The sequence below is a fragment of the Pseudophryne corroboree genome, chromosome 8 (assembly GCF_028390025.1).
Source record: "Pseudophryne corroboree isolate aPseCor3 chromosome 8, aPseCor3.hap2, whole genome shotgun sequence".
Taxonomy (NCBI): domain Eukaryota; kingdom Metazoa; phylum Chordata; class Amphibia; order Anura; family Myobatrachidae; genus Pseudophryne; species Pseudophryne corroboree.
The window spans coordinates 484,350,642-484,371,963 of NC_086451.1; the positions used below are offsets into that span (position 1 = coordinate 484,350,642).

Consider the following 21,322-nt stretch of genomic DNA (forward strand, 5'->3'; position numbering starts at 1 on the left):
TTCTGATTACTGATCACATATAAAGTATGACTGCCGGCTGTGCAGCACCCTATGCTCCTATACATTACTCTGATTACTGATCACATATAATGTATGACTGCCGGCTGTGCAGCACCCTATGCTCCTATACATTACTCTGATTACTGATCACATATAATGTATGACTGCCGGCTGTGCAGCACCCTATGCTCCTATACATTACTCTGATTACTGATCACATATAATGTATGACTGCCGGCTGTGCAGCATCCTATGTTCCTATACATTACTCTGATTACTGATCACATATAATGTATGACTGCCGGCTGTGCAGCATCCTATGTTCCTATACATTACTCTGATTACTGATCACATATAATGTATGACTGCCGGCTGTGCAGCACCCTATGCTCCTATACATTACTCTGATTACTGATCACATATAATGTATGACTGCCGGCTGTGCAGCATCCTATGTTCCTATACATTGTTCTGATTACTGATCACATATAAAGTATGACTGCCGGCTGTGCAGCACCCTATGCTCCTATACACATTACTGTGATTACTGGTCACATATAATGTATGACCGCCGGCTGTGCAGCATGCTATGTTCCTATACATTGTTCTGATTACTGATCACATATAATGTATGACTGCCGGCTGTGCAGCATTCTATGTTCCTATACATTGTTCTGATTACTGATCACATATAATGTATGACTACCGGCTGTGCCACATGCTATGTTCCTATACAATACTCTGATTACTTGTCACATATAATGTATGACTACCGGCTGTGCCACATGCTATGTTCCTATACATTGTTCTGATTACTGATCACATATAATGTATGACTGCCGGCTGTGCAGCATCCTATGTTCCTATACATTGTTCTGATTACTGATCACATATAATGTATGACTGCCGGCTGTGCAGCACCCTATGCTCCTATACATTACTCTGATTACTGATCACATATAATGTATGACTGCCGGCTGTGCAGCACCCTATGCTCCTATACATTACTCTGATTACTGATCACATATAATGTATGACTGCCGGCTGTGCAGCACCCTATGCTCCTATACATTACTCCGATTACTGATCACATATAATGTATGACTGCCGGCTGTGCAGCACCCTATGCTCCTATACATTACTCCGATTACTGATCACATATAATGTATGACTGCCGGCTGTGCAGCACCCTATGCTCCTATACATTACTCCGATTACTGATCACATATAATGTATGACTGCCGGCTGTGCAGCACCCTATGCTCCTATACATTACTCCGATTACTGATCACATATAATGTATGACTGCCGGCTGTGCAGCACCCTATGCTCCTATACATTACTCTGATTACTGATCACATATAATGTATGACTGCCGGCTGTGCAGCACCCTATGCTCCTATACATTACTCTGATTACTGATCACATATAATGTATGACTGCCGGCTGTGCAGCACCCTATGCTCCTATACATTACTCTGATTACTGATCACATATAATGTATGACTGCCGGCTGTGCAGCACCCTATGCTCCTATACATTACTCTGATTACTGATCACATATAATGTATGACTGCCGGCTGTGCAGCACCCTATGCTCCTATACATTACTCTGATTACTGATCACATATAATGTATGACTGCCGGCTGTGCAGCACCCTATGTTCCTATACATTACTCTGATTACTGATCACATATAATGTATGACTGCCGGCTGTGCAGCACCCTATGCTCCTATACATTACTCTGATTACTGATCACATATAATGTATGACTGCCGGCTGTGCAGCATCCTATGTTCCTATACATTGTTCTGATTACTGATCACATATAAAGTATGACTGCCGGCTGTGCAGCACCCTATGCTCCTATACATTACTCTGATTACTGATCACATATAATGTAGATTATCCAAAAAAGAAAAGAAAGAATTGGTCTTTCAGTGGCGCACAGAGAAAAGGTAAGTAGAATAAAGGTAGGTATTATAAAAAATAACTTATTTCAATCACCATAAAATGCCCACTGTGAAATATTTAAAAAGAACATTCAAGACATGGTGTGTTAGACAGCACGTAAGACATAAGGGGCCTAATTCAGACCTGATGGCTCGCTAGCTATTTTTTGCAGCGCTGCGATCAGATAGTCGCCGCCAATGGAGGAGTGTATTTTAGCTTTGCAAGTGTGCGATCGCATGTGCAGCCGAGCGGTACAAAAAATGTTGTGCAGTTTCTGAGTTGCCCAGAACTTACTCAGCCGCTGCGATCACTTCAGCCTGTCCGGGCCCGGAATTGACGTCAGACACCCGCCCTGCAAACGCCTGGACACGCCTGCGTTTTTCCAACCACTCCCACAAAACGGTCAGTTGACACCCACAAACGCCCTCTTCCTGTCAATCACATTGAGATCGGCCGTGCGAATAGATTCTTCGTTAAATCCATCACTCAGCAACGATCCGCTTTGTACCCGTGCGATGCGCCTACGCATTTCGTTGCATGCGCAGTTATGACCTGATCGCAGCGCAGCGAAAAAACCTAGCGTGCGATCAGGTCTAAATGACCCCCAAGGTGTGAATTAAAATGCAAACAGTCATATGCGTGTGTGTACTCATGTTTCATAGTCGTATTTACTTACTCTGGGTATTATAAACCCTCCTGACTGTTGTATACTTATCTATTATTGTGACCTTTGTGTAAATGAATGTGTCTCAGTTCTATATACACCTTTGTCTCCTGTGTATTATTGAGATTATATTTATTGTGAGATCTGGATGTTCCTTCTGCTTATACTGTGTGTGAGGCACAAAACTTACCCCCTTGTACATATCAATTGTAGTATCTGATCATGTATGTCACTTCAAGTATCTATTATCCCCCAACACAGGTGATTAATACTACTAGAAGAATGTCCGGATAAATCTAGAAGTTATTCATTGTTTTTGGTGTAATGTTATATTTCATCCCAATTCCAAATTCACATATAATGTATGACTGCCGGATGTGCAGTGAGTCAGAGCTCCGGCCGCAGTGGGGATGTGCGGCGAGTCAAAGCTGCGGCCGCAGTGGGGATGTGCGGCAAGTCAGTGCTCCGGCTGCAGTGGGGATGTGCGGCGAGTCAGAGCGCCGGCCACAGTGGGGATGTGCAGCGAGTCAGAGCGCCGGCCGCAGTGGGGATGTGCAGTGAGTCAGAGCTGCGGCTGCAGTGGGGATGTGCAGTGAGTCAGAGAACTGGCTGCAGTGGGGATGTGCAGTGAGTCAGAGCTCCGGCTGCAGTGGGGATGTGCAGTGAGTCAGAGCTCCGGCTGCAGTGGGGATGTGCAGTGAGTCAGAGAACCGGCTGCAGTGGGGATGTGCAGTGAGTCAGAGCTCCGGCTGCAGTGGGGATGTGCAGTGAGTCAGAGCTCCGGCCGCAGTGGGGATGTGCAGCGAGTCAGAGCGCCGGCCGCAGTGGGGATGTGCAGTGAGTCAGAGCTGCGGCTGCAGTGGGATGTGCAGTGAGTCAGAGCTCCGGCTGCAGTGGGGATGTGCAGTGAGTCAGAGAACCGGCTGCAGTGGGGATGTGCAGTGAGTCAGAGAACCGGCTGCAGTGGGGATGTGCAGTGAGTCAGAGCTCCGGCTGCAGTGGGGATGTGCAGTGAGTCAGAGCTCCGGCTGCAGTGGGGATGTGCAGTGAGTCAGAGCTCCGGCTGCAGTGGGGATGTGCAGTGAGTCAGAGCTCCGGCTGCAGTGGGGATGTGCAGTGAGTCAGAGCTCCGGCTGCAGTGGGGATGTGCAGTGAGTCAGAGCTCCGGCTGCAGTGGGGATGTGCAGTGAGTCAGAGCTCCGGCTGCAGTGGGGATGATGGCGGTTTCCTGGCAGTAGGCGGCAGACATCTGGTATACGGCCAGTGAGTCAGCGCGGCTGCAGCCTGTACGGTCACAGACGGAGAGCTGCACATTGTCACAGCTTCTGCAGATTACTCTGTACACAGATTTCCCTGCACATTCCTGACCTGGTACCAGGACACGGATTGTCACGCCGCACAGCGGTGCTGGAGCTCAGACCAATCACGCGCTCCCCGGCATTCCTGACACGGTGTAGGAAATAATAGCCAACATCTGACTGGTTGCTCTGGGTGACAGCAGCTGTAACTAACCAGTGATACACACGACGTCTTCAGGCTGACGCCCTATCACAATATATTTATTTCCGAGTGATAATAAAAGAGCGTACACTGATCTAGCCACCAACACTGCAGTGACAAAGACAGGGCACGTATTACACGGGCACAGCCTCCGCCATCAGCACGGTGTAGCGAGAGCCCCGGGAGCCAGGAAAGTCAGAGGGTGCGCTGCCGCCTGCACCACCCCCTTCCCATGGGCCACTGTACTGGCAGCGGCAGAGCAGCAGGAGAATCAGAGAGGGCGCACACTGACTCGGAGACCAGGTAGGGAGCATGGCAGTACAGAGGAGACACTGACAGACAGCACATGCCGGAGCTCTGCCACCCTCTATATATGTCTCACTGCTTGTAGCTGTACAGCAGGGTTACTTCTGTCCTGCAGCTCCACACTCTGCCACAGCTGCTGCAGCACCTCTCTCTTTCCTGGAAGCTGCTGCACGTCTCTACTGCAGATGCTGCTGCACCTCTATCTGCCCCAGCTGCTGCTGCAGCACCTCAGTCTGCATTAGAAGCGGCACCTCACTCTCTCTGCCCCTAGGGCGGCTTCTGCGGCACAGCTCTCTCTCTGCCCCTAGGGCGGCTGCTGCGGCACAGCTCTCTCTCTCTGCCCCTAGGGCGGCTGCTGCGGCACAGCTCTCTCTCTCTCTGCCCCTAGGGCGGCTGCTGCGGCACAGCTCTCTCTCAGCAACACAGGCCTCCCAACTGTCCCGCACTCACTGCCAGTGACCTGATGCACAGCCTCCTCCCAACTGTCCCGCACCCACTGCCAGTGACCTGATGCACAGCCTCCTCCCAACTGTCCCGCACCCACTGCCAGTGACCTGATGCACAGCCTCCTCCCAACTGTCCCGCACCCACTGCCAGTGACCTGATGCACAGCCTCCTCCCAACTGTCCCGCACCCACTGCCAGTGACCTGATGCACAGCCTCCTCCCAACTGTCCCGCACCCACTGCCAGTGACCTGATGCACAGCCTCCTCCCAACTGTCCCGCACCCACTGCCAGTGACCTGATGCACAGCCTCCTCCCAACTGTCCCGCACCCACTGCCAGTGACCTGATGCACAGCCTCCTCCCAACTGTCCCGCACCCACTGCCAGTGACCTGATGCACAGCCTCCTCCCAACTGTCCCGCACCCACTGCCAGTGACCTGATGCACAGCCTCCTCCCAACTGTCCCGCACCCACTGCCAGTGACCTGATGCACAGCCTCCTCCCAACTGTCCCGCACCCACTGCCAGTGACCTGATGCACAGCCTCCTCCCAACTGTCCCGCACCCACTGCCAGTGACCTGATGCACAGCCTCCTCCCAACTGTCCCGCACCCACTGCCAGTGACCTGATGCACAGCCTCCTCCCAACTGCCACACACCCACTGCCAGTGACCTGATGCACAGCCTCCTCCCAACTGTCCCGCACCCACTGCCAGTAACCTGATGCACAGCCTCCTCCCAACTGTCCCACACCCACTGCCAGTGACCTGATGCACAGCCTCCTCCCAACTGTCCCACACCCACTGCCAGTGACCTGATAAACAGCCTCCTCCCAACTACCACACACCCACTGCCAGTGACCTGATGCACAGCCTCCTCCCAACTGCCACGCACCCACTGCCAGTGACCTGATGCACAGCCTCCTCCCAACTGCCACACACCCACTGCCAGTGACCTGATGCACAGCCTCCTCCCAACTGTCACGCACCCACTGCCAGTGACCTGATGCACAGCCTCCTCCCAACTGTCCCGCACCCACTGCCAGTGACCTGATGCACAGCCTCCTCCCAACTGCCACGCACCCACTGCCAGTGACCTGATGCACAGCCTCCTCCCAACTGCCACGCACCCACTGCCAGTGACCTGATGCACAGCCTCCTCCCAACTGCCACGCACCCACTGCCAGTGACCTGATGCACAGTCTCCTCCCAACTGTCCCGCACCCACTGCCAGTGACCTGATGCACAGCCTCCTCCCAACTGCCACACACCCACTGCCAGTGACCTGATGCACAGCCTCCTCCCAACTGCCACGCATCCACTGCCAGTGACCTGATGCACAGCCTCCTCCCAACTGCCACACACCCACTGCCAGTGACCTGATGAACAGCCTCCTCCCAACTGCCACACACCCACTGCCAGTGACCTGATGCACAGCCTCCTCCCAACTGCCACACACCCACTGCCAGTGACCTGATGCACAGCCTCCTCCCAACTGCCACACACCCACTGCCAGTGACCTGATGCACAGCCTCCTCCCAACTGTCCCGCACCCACTGCCAGTGACCTGATGCACAGCCTCCTCCCAACTGCCACGCACCCACTGCCAGTGACCTGATGCACAGTCTCCTCCCAACTGCCACACACCCACTGCCAGTGACCTGATGCACAGCCTCCTCCCAACTGTCCCGCACCCACTGCCAGTGACGTGATGCACAGTCTCCTCCCAACTGCCACACACCCACTGCCAGTGACCTGATGTACAGCCTCCCTCCTGGAAAAGAACCCAAGAACTCCCGGCATATTTAGGACATGTGACACTTGTACAAGTGATGGGTTGCTTTGTTATAGTAGGCAAAGTGCGAAAGTGAAAGTTGCACAATGTGTCACAGTGAAAACAGAGGATGAGGCCTGAATTCCGCCATACCTGCGGCTGCGACACAAAAGGCTTCTCGTGTGCGTACTCTGCCCCAGCAAGGAGAAGCGCGGATCCCGGACTCAGAGTGCGCAAACATCAGCACTCGCAACACGTGCCACATGCAGCCGCAGGAATAAGGCCAGGTACATGCTGACAACTTACACCTTGGCAAAACATTGGGGCTTATTTATCAACAAGTGATAAAACTCAATGCGCATGATAAATGGTGATCCAGCCAATTAGCCCCCAGCTGTCATTTTTCAAACACATGACAATTGGGAGCCGATTGGCCGGAGAACAATTTATCATACGCAACACGTTTTATCATTCACAACGAGTTCTATCACCTGTTGATAAATGGGCCCCGTTGTTTTATATATTTTTCACACTAAGCTCATCATGGTCATATACTGCCAATACATGGCAGTGCCCACACCAGGCTACGGGGATGCCATGCAATGTCGAATGACAGGAACCATAGTGAACATTGGAAACGCTAAGGCAAGATCCAATATGGCGGCAATTCTTTACTCATTAGTAACGACATCCTGTGTGGTCCATATACGCTCTCCTGTGGGTGTGTCTGCTCCTCACATCAGGAGACTGGATCCGGGCATATGTATACATAGCCCCCATCCCATACACAGAGCTTCCCTCAGCCGGACGGCCATGAGACGAGCAGCCTGGAAACCTCCGGATGTTATACAGCGCTGACAGCGATCTTGTGTACGTTAGTGTTCCAGTGTTATTCATGTTTATGCTCTAGAATTGTCGCATTCCACACAAAATGTATCTAACCTTCTGACGCATTTCCGGGCATATTAATCAAAATTATTTTTCTAAAATAACGTGAAAAGGGCGTTATCACTCCGCCAAGCCCTTATATTCACATTCCAGATCGCATTTCCCATACTTGTAATGGGAACTGTGATCTGTCCGAGTTTACGAATAAGACAATTGTAAAAAAAAAACACCGGAGGAAGCCCTGTGATAATAGCGCTATCCTAGGATAGTGTTAACCAGGGTTCCCTCCGGCTCCCCCACCCCTGCACAACCTTCCGTGCCTGCTGGCAGTGAAGACTGAGCTCAGATCTGGTCCAGCATCAGCCATGTGTGCCTGATAAACACTCAGGCTGATCACTGTGAACATAAGGTAATACCTGCACCCAGGGACCGGTGGTCGGTGATCTGGTGAGGGCAGCCGGTCATCTGATGACTGCGCTCCGGTGGTCGGTGATCTGGTTAGGGCAGCCGGTCATCTGATGATAGCTGGTCATCTCCTGCTATGAGTCTCGGCGCAGTAAAGTGATGCTGCCCCCCCCCCCCCCCCCCCTTTGAAGGAGACTGTGCCATTACCTCTCAGCCCCCCCGCCCCCCACACAGTCACCTGTAGAAATCGCCACCTCCACGATCTGAGTTAAGTTCCGCACAAGTCATTTACACAAGTGTCATTTACTCTATTTTTGGTACAGTTTCTAATACAGGAGTAAATGAAACAATGAGTGATATTCTTGTTATAAGTCGTTACGTAATGATAAATGGTGATCCAGCCAATCATAACGTAACACGTGATAAGAATATTGCCCATTGCTAAATCTGCGCACTGCACATTCTCCTGGAAAATCTGCCTAAATCTCTGCGGCCTGGGCAACTACTGTATACTATGTGGATGAAGCAGGTTCACAGAGCAAAATGGTGGCGGAATGACAGACTGCACACGGATAAAGCGTCACATACTGCAAATACCCCCCCTCCCCCTTACACTGAAGTATTGCACAGTGACGTCACATTTCAGGGCTACCTGTACGGTGGTTGCCACCTCTCCCGGATTTGCTGGATTCTCCAGGATTTGGTGGCAACCCTCCAGGAGGCTTTTCCTCTCTCCCAGATTCTGGGATCTCCCGGAATAAGGGGACCCGCCCCGCCCCCTCCTGCGTGTCACCAGCTCATTGTACAGTGCGGCGTGCCCTTTGCGCTGTGGCCGATAACAGGAGAAGAGGTCTCGCCCCCACCCCACCCGGAAGAGGTCTGTGCGCAAAACTTCATTAATGTCATCGCGCGGACCTCGGAGGAAGGGACGGTGCGTCTAGAGTGGATCCAGCAGGAGAGGCGAGTATGAGTGTTTTTACTGTCTGTCTGTGTGTTTGTTTGTTATAAACCTAATCTTCTAGCCCCACTATGTTTAAGGGATCATGCAAAGAGGCAAAGGTGCGTGCCTGCAACGGAGCAGATTACAGGAACGGGTTGGTGAGAAAGGAGCCTATGCTGCCACTACAGGGTATTGCTGCCAGTGACATACTGACTCTCAGACGCCCTCTAAGTTACCTCCCCTCTCCTGGAATAGATGATGCGCGAGGTGGAAACCCTAGCTACCTGTCGTCTTTCAATCTCTGTATCTTTCCTCCATTATAATGGGGCCGATTCAAATGTGTGTTTTTTTCGTGGTCGCCATTACAGGGTGCCCAATGGCAGCAATTCCATTTTTCTGCCGTTCAGGTGGCTGCGGAGGACACATCTTTTTCTCGCAGCCTCCTGAGGTGCGAGAAAAAATGTGTCCAAACTTTGGGCGTCCGAACGAGCGTTTGGACGCCCAAAGCAGGCGCTTAGACGGGTTTAGCCGTTTTACACGGTTAAACCCTGTCTATTTGGGCGTGACATGTACAATGTACATGGGTGCTTAAACACATGAATAGGGACAATTGTTTGGACGTCTAAACAGGCCCTTTTAGACGGGATTTTTAGATGCCCAAAACAATTGAATTCCTCCCAATGTGTTCATTTACACATGAAGCTAAAGGGCGACATTCAATGGTTATATCGCGCCCGATCTTCTGTCTAAAGTGACGGGAGGTCGCGTGGTGATATTCAATTGATCTTTTTACGCAGCTATTGTGCTGATAGAGGCCGGGTTTAGCAGCATAAAGCGGGTAGACCCGACAAAACTAATGGGCACCCAAATGGGTCCCTTTTCATGCATTTCAGCTCGCCACACCTGGGGGATCTGAGTGGAAATGCCAGCGCCAGAAGCCATCGCGCACCAATGGAGCAACGAATGAATTGCTCCGTTAGGCGCCATCTAGTGGCTGCCGACACAGTAACAATTGAATATCACCCAAAGAATACAGAAGTATATCTGATATGTTACTCACAGGATGATTGCTCAGCGCCCACTGGCGCATCAATGTGTTCTGTATGAGAGTAATGCCAAGACACGTGGGACCTGGACACTCACTGGCGCCAACGCAACTTGCTTTGGGGGGGGGGGTCATTCTGAGTTGTTCGCAGTGATCAGGCTAAAAATTGGCATTTCTGGGCATACGTATGCACCGCAATGCGCAGGCGCGTCATACGGGTACAATGAGCATCGTGGGTTTGCACAGAGTATAACGAACATTCCAGTCGCATGGCCGAACGCAGGAAAACTGACATGAAGTGGGCGTGTCTGGCTGTCAACTGACCGTTTTCAGGGAATGCTTAGAAAAACGCAGGCATGGCAGAAAAAACGCAGGTGTGGCTGGGCGGGTGTGTGACGTCAAAAGCCGTCCCTCCGTTGTTAGAATCAACGCACACGAAGAGTAACTACAGTGCTGGTCTTGTTTTGCACAAAACGATTTTGCAGGCGCTCTGCTGCACAGGCGTTCGCACTTCTGCAAAGCAAAAATACACTCCCCAGTGGGCGGCGACAAAGCGTTTGCACGGCTGCTAAAAACTGCTAGCGAGCGATCAACTCGGAATGACCCCCTTGTTCCAGATACAAAATGACTTTCTCTGTTTGCTTTGCTCCCACCCCAGTGTCGGTCACAAAGTGATCTGTTGCAGCAGATGCTATATGAGCAGCCGCCATACCTTCCGGCTGCCTGGCAGAGTGGGCAAGTCTCCCAGAGCTGACCACCATCCACTTAACAAGCGAAAGTGGGCAGCCGATTAGGTGATTCACGCTGAATGGCATCAAAGTGACCCAGCACCCGCTTCTCAATGCTGGAAATCATGGCAGCTGGTGTGGGGCCACTTCTGTACAACGCGTGATCGCGCAATATGGAGGTGGTCAGAGGAACAAGGGACCGCCAGCTCCCTGGGGTATAGAAGGGCACAGTGTGGCCCATAACCCTTACAGACTAATCTGACAGCTGTATCCCTCAGACAGACAGGCTTCCTACAGGCCATACACTTGCTGGAATTATAATCCAGTCCATGACAAGAGAACAGACCCGCATTGTGCAGAAAGTAAATACATCGGCTCACACGGCGCGCTCCCCTGCCGCCGTTACTGGACTGTGGACCGCTGACGTGTGTGTCTGCTTCCCAGATGTTGTGCCTTTGTTACACAGCATGCAGACTAATGAATACACACAAACGCTCTGTTTACCGGACAAATAAACCTGAAAGGTGCTCGGAGTATATACACATCCATATACAGCGCTTAACGGCCACAACCAAGCAGTCACATATATATATTATACATCTATTATATATTGGGCACCTGGCAGAGGTTGCCAACACCAGGAAATATTCAGTTGGGTTAATTATTACCATCGTCCTGAGGTGTGAAAGTAGCGCTAACGCGCAGCCGTAAATCAGAGGCTATCGGTCTAGTGCAGATTATATTACAAACATATTATATAACTCATTATACCTATTATATTATACCCAGCAGTGCCCAACGTATTATACCTATTATATCATACCCAGCAGGGCCCAAATCATTATACCCATTATATTATACCCAGCAGGGCCCAGCGTATTATACCTATTATATCATACCCAGCAGGGCCCAAATCATTATACCTATTATATTATTACCCAGCAGGGCCCAAATTATTATACCTATTATATTATACCCAGCAGTGCCCAACGTATTATACCTATTATATCATACCCAGCAGGGCCCAAATCATTATATCTATTATATTATTACCCAGCAGGGCCCAAATTATTATACCTATTATATTATACCCAGCAGGGCCCAACGTATTCTACCTATTATATCATACCCAGCAGGGCCCAAATCATTATACCTATTATATTATACCCAGCAGGGCCCAACGTATTCTACCTATTATATCATACCCAGCAGGGCCCAAATTATTATACCTATTATAGTATACCCAGCAGTGCCCAACGTATTATACCTATTATATCATACCCAGCAGGGCCCAAATCATTATACCTATTATATTATACCCAGCAGTGCCCAACGTATTATACCTATTATATCATACCCAGCAGGGCCCAAATCATTATACCCATTATATTATACCCAGCAGGGCCCAACATATTCTACCTATTATATCATACCCAGCAGGGCCCAAATCATTATACCTATTATATTATACCCAGCAGGGCCCAACGTATTATACCTATTATATCATACCCAGCAGGGCCCAAATCATCATACCTATTATATTATTACCCAGCAGGGCCCGAATTATTATACCTATTATATTATACTCAGCAGGGCCCAACGTATTATACCTATTATATCATACCCAGCAGGGCCCAAATCATTATACCTATTATATTATTACCCAGCAGGGCCCAACGTATTATACCTATTATATCATACCCAGCAGTGCCCAACGTATTCTACCTATTATATCATACCCAGCAGGGCCCAAATCATTATACCTATTATATTATACCCAGCAGGGCCCAACGTATTCTACCTATTATATCATACCCAGCAGGGTCCAAATTATTATACCTATTATATTATACCCAGCAGTGCCCAACGTATTATACCTATTATATCATACCCAGCAGGGCCCAAATCATTATACCTATTATATTATACCCAGCAGTGCCCAACGTATTATACCTATTATATCATACCCAGCAGGGCCCAAATCATTATACCCATTATATTATACCCAGCAGGGCCCAACGTATTCTACCTATTATATCATACCCAGCAGGGCCCAAATCATTATACCTATTATATTATACCCAGCAGTGCCCAACGTATTATACCTATTATATCATACCCAGCAGGGCCAAAATTATTATACCTATTATATTATACCCAGCAGGACCCAACGTATTCTACCTATTATATTATACCCAGGGCCCAACGTATTCTACCTATTATATCATACCCAGCAGGGCCCAACGTATTATACCTATTATATCATACCCAGCAGGGCCCAAATCATTATACCTATTATATTATTACCCAGCAGTGCCCAACGTATTCTACCTATTATATCATACCCAGCAGGGCCCAAATCATTATACCTATTATATTATTACCCAGCAGGGCCCAAATTATTATACCTATTATATTATACCCAGCAGTGCCCAACGTATTATACCTATTATATTATACCCAGCAGTGCCCAAATCATTATACCTATATTATACCCAGCAGGGCCCAACGTATTATACCTATTATATTATACCCAGCAGGGCCCAAATCATTATACCTATTATATTATACCCAGCAGTGCCCAAATCATTATACCTATTATATTATACCCAGCAGGGCCCAAATTATTATACCTAACGTATTCTACCTATTATATCATACCCAGCGGCGCCCAAATCATTATACCTATTATATTATACCCAGCAGTGCCCAAATCATTATACCTATTATATCATACCCAGCAGGGCCCAAATCATTATACCTATTATATTATTACCCAGCAGTGCCCAAATCATTATACCTATTATATTATACCCAGCAGGGCCCAAATTATTATACCTATTATATTATACCCAGCAGGGACCAACTCATTATACCTATTATATTATACCCAGCAGTGCCCAACTCATTATACCTATTATATTACACCCAGAAGGGGGATGTAGTCACTATACCGACACCGGAATCCCAAGCGCTGGACAGCCTGACAGTCGGCATGCTGACCAACAGGGACTATTCCCACTCGTGGGTGTCCACGACACACATAGAGTCGGAATCGAAACTGTGGCGAACGCAGTGAGCCACCGATCCTACTGCGCGGTGAGCACGCAAGGGGCTTTGTTGTGCTCGCCCCCCCCTCGTCATTCTGGAGACTGGGATCAGTATGGTGACCTCCGGGATTCCAAATGCCGGTCTCCCAATAACAACCCCCAGCAGACCCAAATCATTATACCTATTATAGTATACCCAGCAGTGCCCAACACATTATATAGTATACCCAGCAGGGCCCAACTCATACCTATGTTAAGGATGTTACATGGCGATCGTGAACCAGCTGTGGTTCCCCCGAGAACCATTACTGGCTGTTGTACCCAGGTCAGGACCCATACAGTTTGCAAAATTTGTTGACAGTGATGAGGACATTGAAGGACATCTACAAGTTTTTGAAAGGGTTTGCAAACTCCATTACATGCCTAAGACAGTGTGGGTGAGACACCTAGTGCCCACTCTGCATGGAGAGGCAATGGAGGCTTATCGAGGAGTGGAGGACTGACTGCTGTGGAGATGATGATGAAGTCATAAGGGCCCACCTTAAACGATATTCTATCACTCCCGAGTCCTACACGAAAAAACAATATGCCAAGAACAGTTCTATAGCAGGTGCGCCCCAGAGGTAAAGGAGTGGGTGCTAAACCTGGAACCACCTAACTTGAAGATGGCGGTCCAGCTAGGCGACAAATATGTGGCACTTCTGCCACAAGGAAAAAAGCAGGTTGACCAGCAGCCAACCCCAAAGGACTATACAAACAGGACGACACCCGTCTTCTGCTCATTGCCCCCCAAAGCAAGTATCTTTCAACCTGGGTGTAATCAGAAACCACCAGTGTCCCAACTGGTCAAGAAGTGCTGGAATGTTGGAAAATCGGGCACACGAGGACACCCCAAGCACCCTAGACTCACGCCCCAAATCAGAGTGCTGCCTTGCTTCTTTAGCAAGTGGAGGTGAGCCCAAAGAGACCTAATCCAGTAAATCTGATAGATTGTGGGGAGAAGCAGCCAGTGCAAGTTGGGCCCCTACAGGGAGAAGGCTTAACAGCCCGCACGGACAGATGGGAAATAAGGCCAGAGACCCGACCCATATGGCCAAAATGGTGGCTGTGGCACTGAGGGGGTTAATCCACACCATTTTCATATGAACTACCAAATTATATGTACTCTAAATGTATGTTTAATGATGTGTTTTAATAGGTTATATTTAGTGCGCTGTGCGGAATTGGAGAACTATGGGAAGACGTGTCACTGCACAAACTATGGGCCCCGATTCAGACCTGATAGCTGCTGTGCGTTTTCGCACAGCGGGCGATCAAACTACTGCGCATGCACGGCAACGTGCACTCACGTCGCCAAACAGCAACAGGATGGTGCGAAAATTTCGATCGCGCAGCTGTTCACAAGGTGATTGACAGGAAGAGGACGTTTCTGGGTGGTAACTGGCCGTTTTCAGGGAGTGTCCGTGCCCAAGCGTTTGTCAGGGCGGGTGTGTGACGTCAGCTCCGCCCCGATCAGCCCGTTCTCATCGCGCTGGAAGAGTAAGTCCTGGGCTGCGCACACACTGCACAAAATGGAGAAAATATTTGATGGTGAGTGTGATCTGACTGAGGGGAATTTTCGCACAGAGTACACAGGGGATCGCACACTTGCACGGGCGCATTTTCACTCCCCCTGTGCAGCGACTATGTGGTCGCAGGACAGTGTAATTTGCAGCTCAGCGATCTGTCTGCATTAGGCCCTATGCCCTTATCGGAAGGCATTTTGTTTGTTGAGGGCTTTTGGAAACAGATTGCTTATTGGACATTCTCACTTAGGGGACGATTTATCACCATCTGAGGATGCGGATGAGCTGCGATAATATCGTTCTAATGCGATCATTGATTACACTGCACGGATGTATTAAATATTGCATGAAGGGATAGAGCTTGCAAGAAAGCTTTGTCTCTGTTACGCCACTCACGCCCGTATTATACCCAGCACAGTATACCCATATAAGGGCGCACGTTATACCATATACAGTATACAGAGCAGTGCCCGTATTATACCCAGCACAGTATACCCATATAAGGGCGCACGTTATACCATATACAGTATACAGAGCAGTGCCCATATTATACCCAGCACAGTATACCCATAAGGGCGCACGTTATACCATATACAGTATACAGAGCAGTGCCCGTATTATACCCAGCACAGTATACCCATAAGGGCACACATTATACAGTATACAGAGCAGTGCCCGTATTATACCCAGCACAGTATACCCATAAGGGCGCACGTTATACCATATACAGTATACAGAGCAGTGCCCGTATTATACCCAGCACAGTATACCCATAAGGGCGCACGTTATACCATATACAGTATACAGAGCAGTGCCCGTATTATACCCAGCACAGTATACCCATAAGGGCGCACGTTATACCATATACAGTATACAGAGCAGTGCCCATATTACACCCAGCACAGTATACCCATAAGGGCACACGTTATACCATATACAGTATACAGAGCAGTGCCCATATTATACCCAGCACAGTATACCCATAAGGGCGCACGTTATACCATATACAGTATACAGAGCAGTGCCCATATTATACCCAGCACAGTATACCCATAAGGGCACACGTTATACCATATACAGTATACAGAGCAGTGCCCGTATTATACCCAGCACAGTATACCCATAAGGGCACACTATATACCATATACAGTATACAGAGCAGTGCCCGTATTATACCCAGCACAGTATACCCATAAGGGCACACGTTATACCATATACAGTATACAGAGCAGTGCCCGTATTATACCCAGCACAGTATACCCATAAGGGCACACTATATACCATATACAGTATACAGAGCAGTGCCCGTATTATACCCAGCACAGTATACCCATAAGGGCACACGTTATACCATATACAGTATACAGAGCAGTGCCCATATTATACCCAGCACAGTATACCCATAAGGGCACACGTTATACCTTATATACAGTATACAGAGCAGTGCCCATATTATACCCAGCGCAGTATACCCATAAGGGCACACGTTATACCTTATATACAGCATACAGAGCAGTGCCCATATTATACCCAGCGCAGTATACCCATAAGGGCACACATTATACAGTATACAGAGCAGTGCCCATATTATACCCAGCGCAGTATACCCATAAGGGCACACATTATACAGTATACAGAGCAGTGCCCATATTATACCCAGCACAGTATACCCATAAGGGCACACGTTATACCATATACAGTATACAGAGCAGTGCCCATATTATACCCAGCACAGTATACCCATAAGGGCACACGTTATACCATATACAGAACACAGAGCAGTGCCCGTATTATACCCAGCACAGTATACCCATAAGGGCACACATTATACAGTATACAGAGCAGTGCCCATATTATACCCAGCACAGTATACCCATAAGGGCACACGTTATACCTTATATACAGTATACAGAGCAGTGCCCATATTATACCCAGCGCAGTATACCCATAAGGGCACACATTATACAGTATACAGAGCAGTGCCCATATTATACCCAGCGCAGTATACCCATAAGGGCACACATTATACCTTATACAGTATACAGAGCAGTGCCCATATTATACCCAGCACAGTATACCCATAAGGGCACACTATATACCATATACAGTATACAGAGCAGTGCTCATATTATACCCAGCACAGTATACCCATAAGGGCACACGTTATACCATATACAGAACACAGAGCAGTGCCCATATTATACCCAGCACAGTATACCCATAAGGGCACACGTTATACCATATACAGTATACAGAGCAGTGCCCATATTATACCCAGCACAGTATACCCATAAGGGCACACGTTATACAGTATACAGAATATATTATACCCAGCAGTGCTAATGGGCAAAAGCATGTGCACTGCAGGTGGGGTAGATGTAACATGTGCAGAGAGAGTTAGATTTGGGTGGGGTGTGTTCAAACTGAAATCTAAATTGCAGTGTAATAATAAAGCAGCCAGTATTTACCCTGCACAGAAACACTATAACCCAGCCAAACCTAACTCTCTCTGCACATGTTATATCTGCCCCACCTGCAGTGCACATGGTTTTACCCATTAGTGTGCTTTTTTGGTCTGCTTACAAAGCTGAATAACCCCACTTATCCCTTAAGGTGAGTGACAGTGTATCTGTGATATCTCCGTGGTAATTGTAGTACTAAATAGGACGGTTACTGCCAATACTAGACATTGCTGCGGGTATTATAGCACAACACAGTAGTACCTATACCCAGTACTCATGTTTCTCCCACTAGACTGCAGCGCAATGCAGCAGATAAAGAGCTGACAATGAGGTTTACCAGCAGTGTGCCTGACACAGAGACGGACACTAATGCAATTGTATGTGCGACTTTCTCGGCTTCACAACTGCAGGTGAAGCGGTCGCCCTGGAATTAAATGAGACGCCCACCAGAACTATTGCAGCTCATTCGCAGTTGCGTTCGCATTTGCAGCGTATATGCAAGAGCAAGGAACCTCGGGCTTAAGGGTAGCCCCATGGATACGCAGACTGGACGCAGAAATAGTGATGCGGACGCCATGTTTTTGTGTGTAAGCGCTCCCAGCTGACGGCAGATACATGACACACCTGCGTTTTCGCAAACCATGAAATCCTCACTGCACGCAGGATCACAGCGGCACCTTGACGCATGCACAGTGCGATAACAGCACATGTGCAATCTGCCGAAAACCGCTCAGCTGCCTGAACATCGGCCATGGCGTACAACGCTGCATGGGGCCATGTGTCTCCAGGCTGAGTGCTGCTACACAGAGGTGCAGTGCATCCAGCCTGTAAGGCGACATCAGAGCACAGCGTTACACGGAGGCAGACATCTGCAGACGTGTTCCCGTCTGGTGAGGACATATAATAGTGGGTGCACAGAGCCCTGTAATCCATTACAGATGTTAGGTCTGGATACATGGTGACTGCATGGAACTGTTATTATCTAATAACCTCTAGCGGCGTCGTAGCTATGTCACATGATGGTCTGCACCCAATGCCACGTCAAACTCATGGTCGGCCAGCTGTTGTGAAACTACAAGTCCCAGCATGCGTTACCATCTGATCAGTGGAAGGTATGCTGGCAAAGCATGCTGGGACTTGTAGTTTCACAACAGCTGGAGGGCCACGAGTTTGACATGCCTGCGTTACACAAACACTAGTAAAAGACTGAAAATGCAATAGACATCCTGTATTACTAGAGTCTGGAGGCCTCCATAATGCATTCTCCAACATCATGTTCTGCTGTGCAATTGTTACAAATGTGCATTTGTACAGTGAAGCAGTTGCGCCGTCTGCGCGGGTGCATTTGTACAGTGAAGCAGTTGCGCCGTCTGCGCGGGTGCATTTGTACAGTGAAGCAGTTGCGCCGTCTGCGCGGGTGCATTTGTACAGTGAAGCAGTTGCGCCGTCTGCGCGGGTGCATTTGTACAGTGAAGCAGTTGCGCCGTCTGCGCGGGTGCATTTGTACAGTGAAGCAGTTGCGCCGTCTGCGCGGGTGCATTTGTACAGTGAAGCAGTTGCGCCGTCTGCGCGGGTGCATTTGTACAGTGAAGCAGTTGTGCTGTCTGTGTGGGTGCATTTGTGTGAAATGCAACAAATCATGTTTACACAGGCAGACTAGATGGTCCAAGTGGTTCTATTCTATGTTTAGGTTTCTGCAATTCATCTTTTGTGTATAAATCCCTTTACAGATCTATAATGCAGTATTCAGACGCATATAAAGATGCTACAAAGTCCCCATTGTGGTTTATGACTTCCTTAGTAGGTGTCATTAATGTTACTCAGAGATATAACATCCGCCTGTCCTTCCCCAGTCCTGGCACAGAGTCACGTCGTGCTCCCACGTATACAACACTAGTCAGATATAAGCAGCTCTGCGCAATAACCAGTGTCACTGTACCGGTGTGAGAGACCGACCTATGCGGACTACACCGCTCCAGCTAGGACGCTGGGAGTTGTAGTTCTCAGAGACCTGTGTGATGTAAGCCTGCAGTAGCCCATCTGTAATCACAGCAGTAACGGAGCCCCCTCTCGCCCAGCTAGCGCCTGGACGTCCCACCACCCACATCTGGCTGGAGACTGAACACAAACGTTTCTCTTTATGCTGTGCAGAACAGACAGCTGCTCTGAATACGTCCCACTCACACTGACCATATCACACCACCGTGGCTCCACAAGGACCCTCGTAACAGATCAGGGGCACTCACAGAACCCTCCTCCCATCTGGCTGGATGATGCACAGGCATGGCTGGTGGCAGCACAAATACCAGGGGGGGGGGGGGGGGGATTCAGGCACACCCACAGCTGGCCCTCCTGTCTGGAGCGGGCAGAGAGAAGGAGAACCCATCTCACTGCCCAGATACAGGGCAGCTGTAACCCCATGTACACAGGCTTCTAATGCTAGCCCTTGAAACCAGGACACTCATGGATCACACAGGTTCTGTGGCTGATTACAACCAGGTAAGATGCAGGCTTGGAGTCAGCCAGCCCCAGAACCTGTATAACTTATGCATCCAGGTGTAAAGGGATAGTATGGTAAGCCTATACACAACATATACACAGCGCCCAGTCTGTCCTTCCAGCACACAACGCCCTGCTCCCGGCCCCCCACATAACGTGCGACTGCAGCCACCTGTGCTGACCTCACTGATGAGACGGGTGACTATAGCTCAGGTGACCGCAATCCTACACTAGTGGGGGGCCCGGGAGCAGGGCACGGTGTGCAGAACCTGGCGGCAGGGGTTATGTGAGAGGGGGGGGGGGGGGGTATTAGCGTTCATAGCAATCTGTACAAGCCACATCTGGTCTCTCCAAGTACCCCCTGCCCCAGTGCCATGATTACAGGTACAATGGGCACTTCTTACCGATGTGGAGCCAGAGGAAGTTGCAATATAAACTTTGATCACCATCTTGGGTGACTGTGTCTGGGCGGTGGAGGTGCTCTGGGTGATGGTGGCTGGATGATGATGATGCTTCTGCCCTGGATGGTGCTGCTGGTACCCTCCTGCTCTGGGTGGTGCTGCTGGTGCCCTCCTGCTCTGGGTGGTGCTGCTGGTGCTCTCCTGCTCTGGGTGATGGTGGCAGCAGCTGGATGATGACGATGCTGGTGCCCTCCTGGCCTGGGTGATGGTGGCAGCAGCTGGATGATGCTGGTGCCCGCCTGGCCTGGGTGATGGTGGCAGTGGCTGGATGCTGCTGCTGCTGGATCCTCCTCTCTCCGCTACTCTGTATCAATCTCTTTCTCCCACTCTCAGACTCTGCACTCTGCAAACTGGGAGGTTCTTTTTTTTTTTTCTCTATCAATTAACTTTATTTAACCCAGCAAAAACACAGCACAGCTGCACAATGAACAAGCCTATCCCCGCACACTGTGGCTTTGGATCTGGGAAGTTTCCAGCCCGTCACTGGGAGATACACCTGTAACTGCTGCAGCTTCCAGCAGCTGATGTATCTGTTAGTGATACGCTGCACTTACTGTATGCAGACAGAACGCCGACGGCAGATTTTAGGGTTACATTAAATATAAGAAAATCACATTGTCAGTCTGGCAACTGTTC

The 21,322-nt window shown here is 49.3% G+C and overlaps 1 protein-coding gene across 1 annotated transcript in view; it reads right to left on the reverse strand.

The window, feature by feature from the left end:
* SH3BGRL (SH3 domain binding glutamate rich protein like) overlaps positions 1-21,048 on the reverse strand; it is a 61,692-nt gene extending 40,644 nt beyond the window's left edge. Inside the window, exon 1 of the mRNA XM_063938403.1 lies at positions 20,630-21,048. Within this exon, the coding sequence (XP_063794473.1) occupies positions 20,630-20,674 (45 nt within the window). The 5' untranslated portion in view covers positions 20,675-21,048. The remainder of the gene's footprint in view (positions 1-20,629) is intronic.
* Between the last annotated feature and the right edge of the window lie 274 nt (positions 21,049-21,322).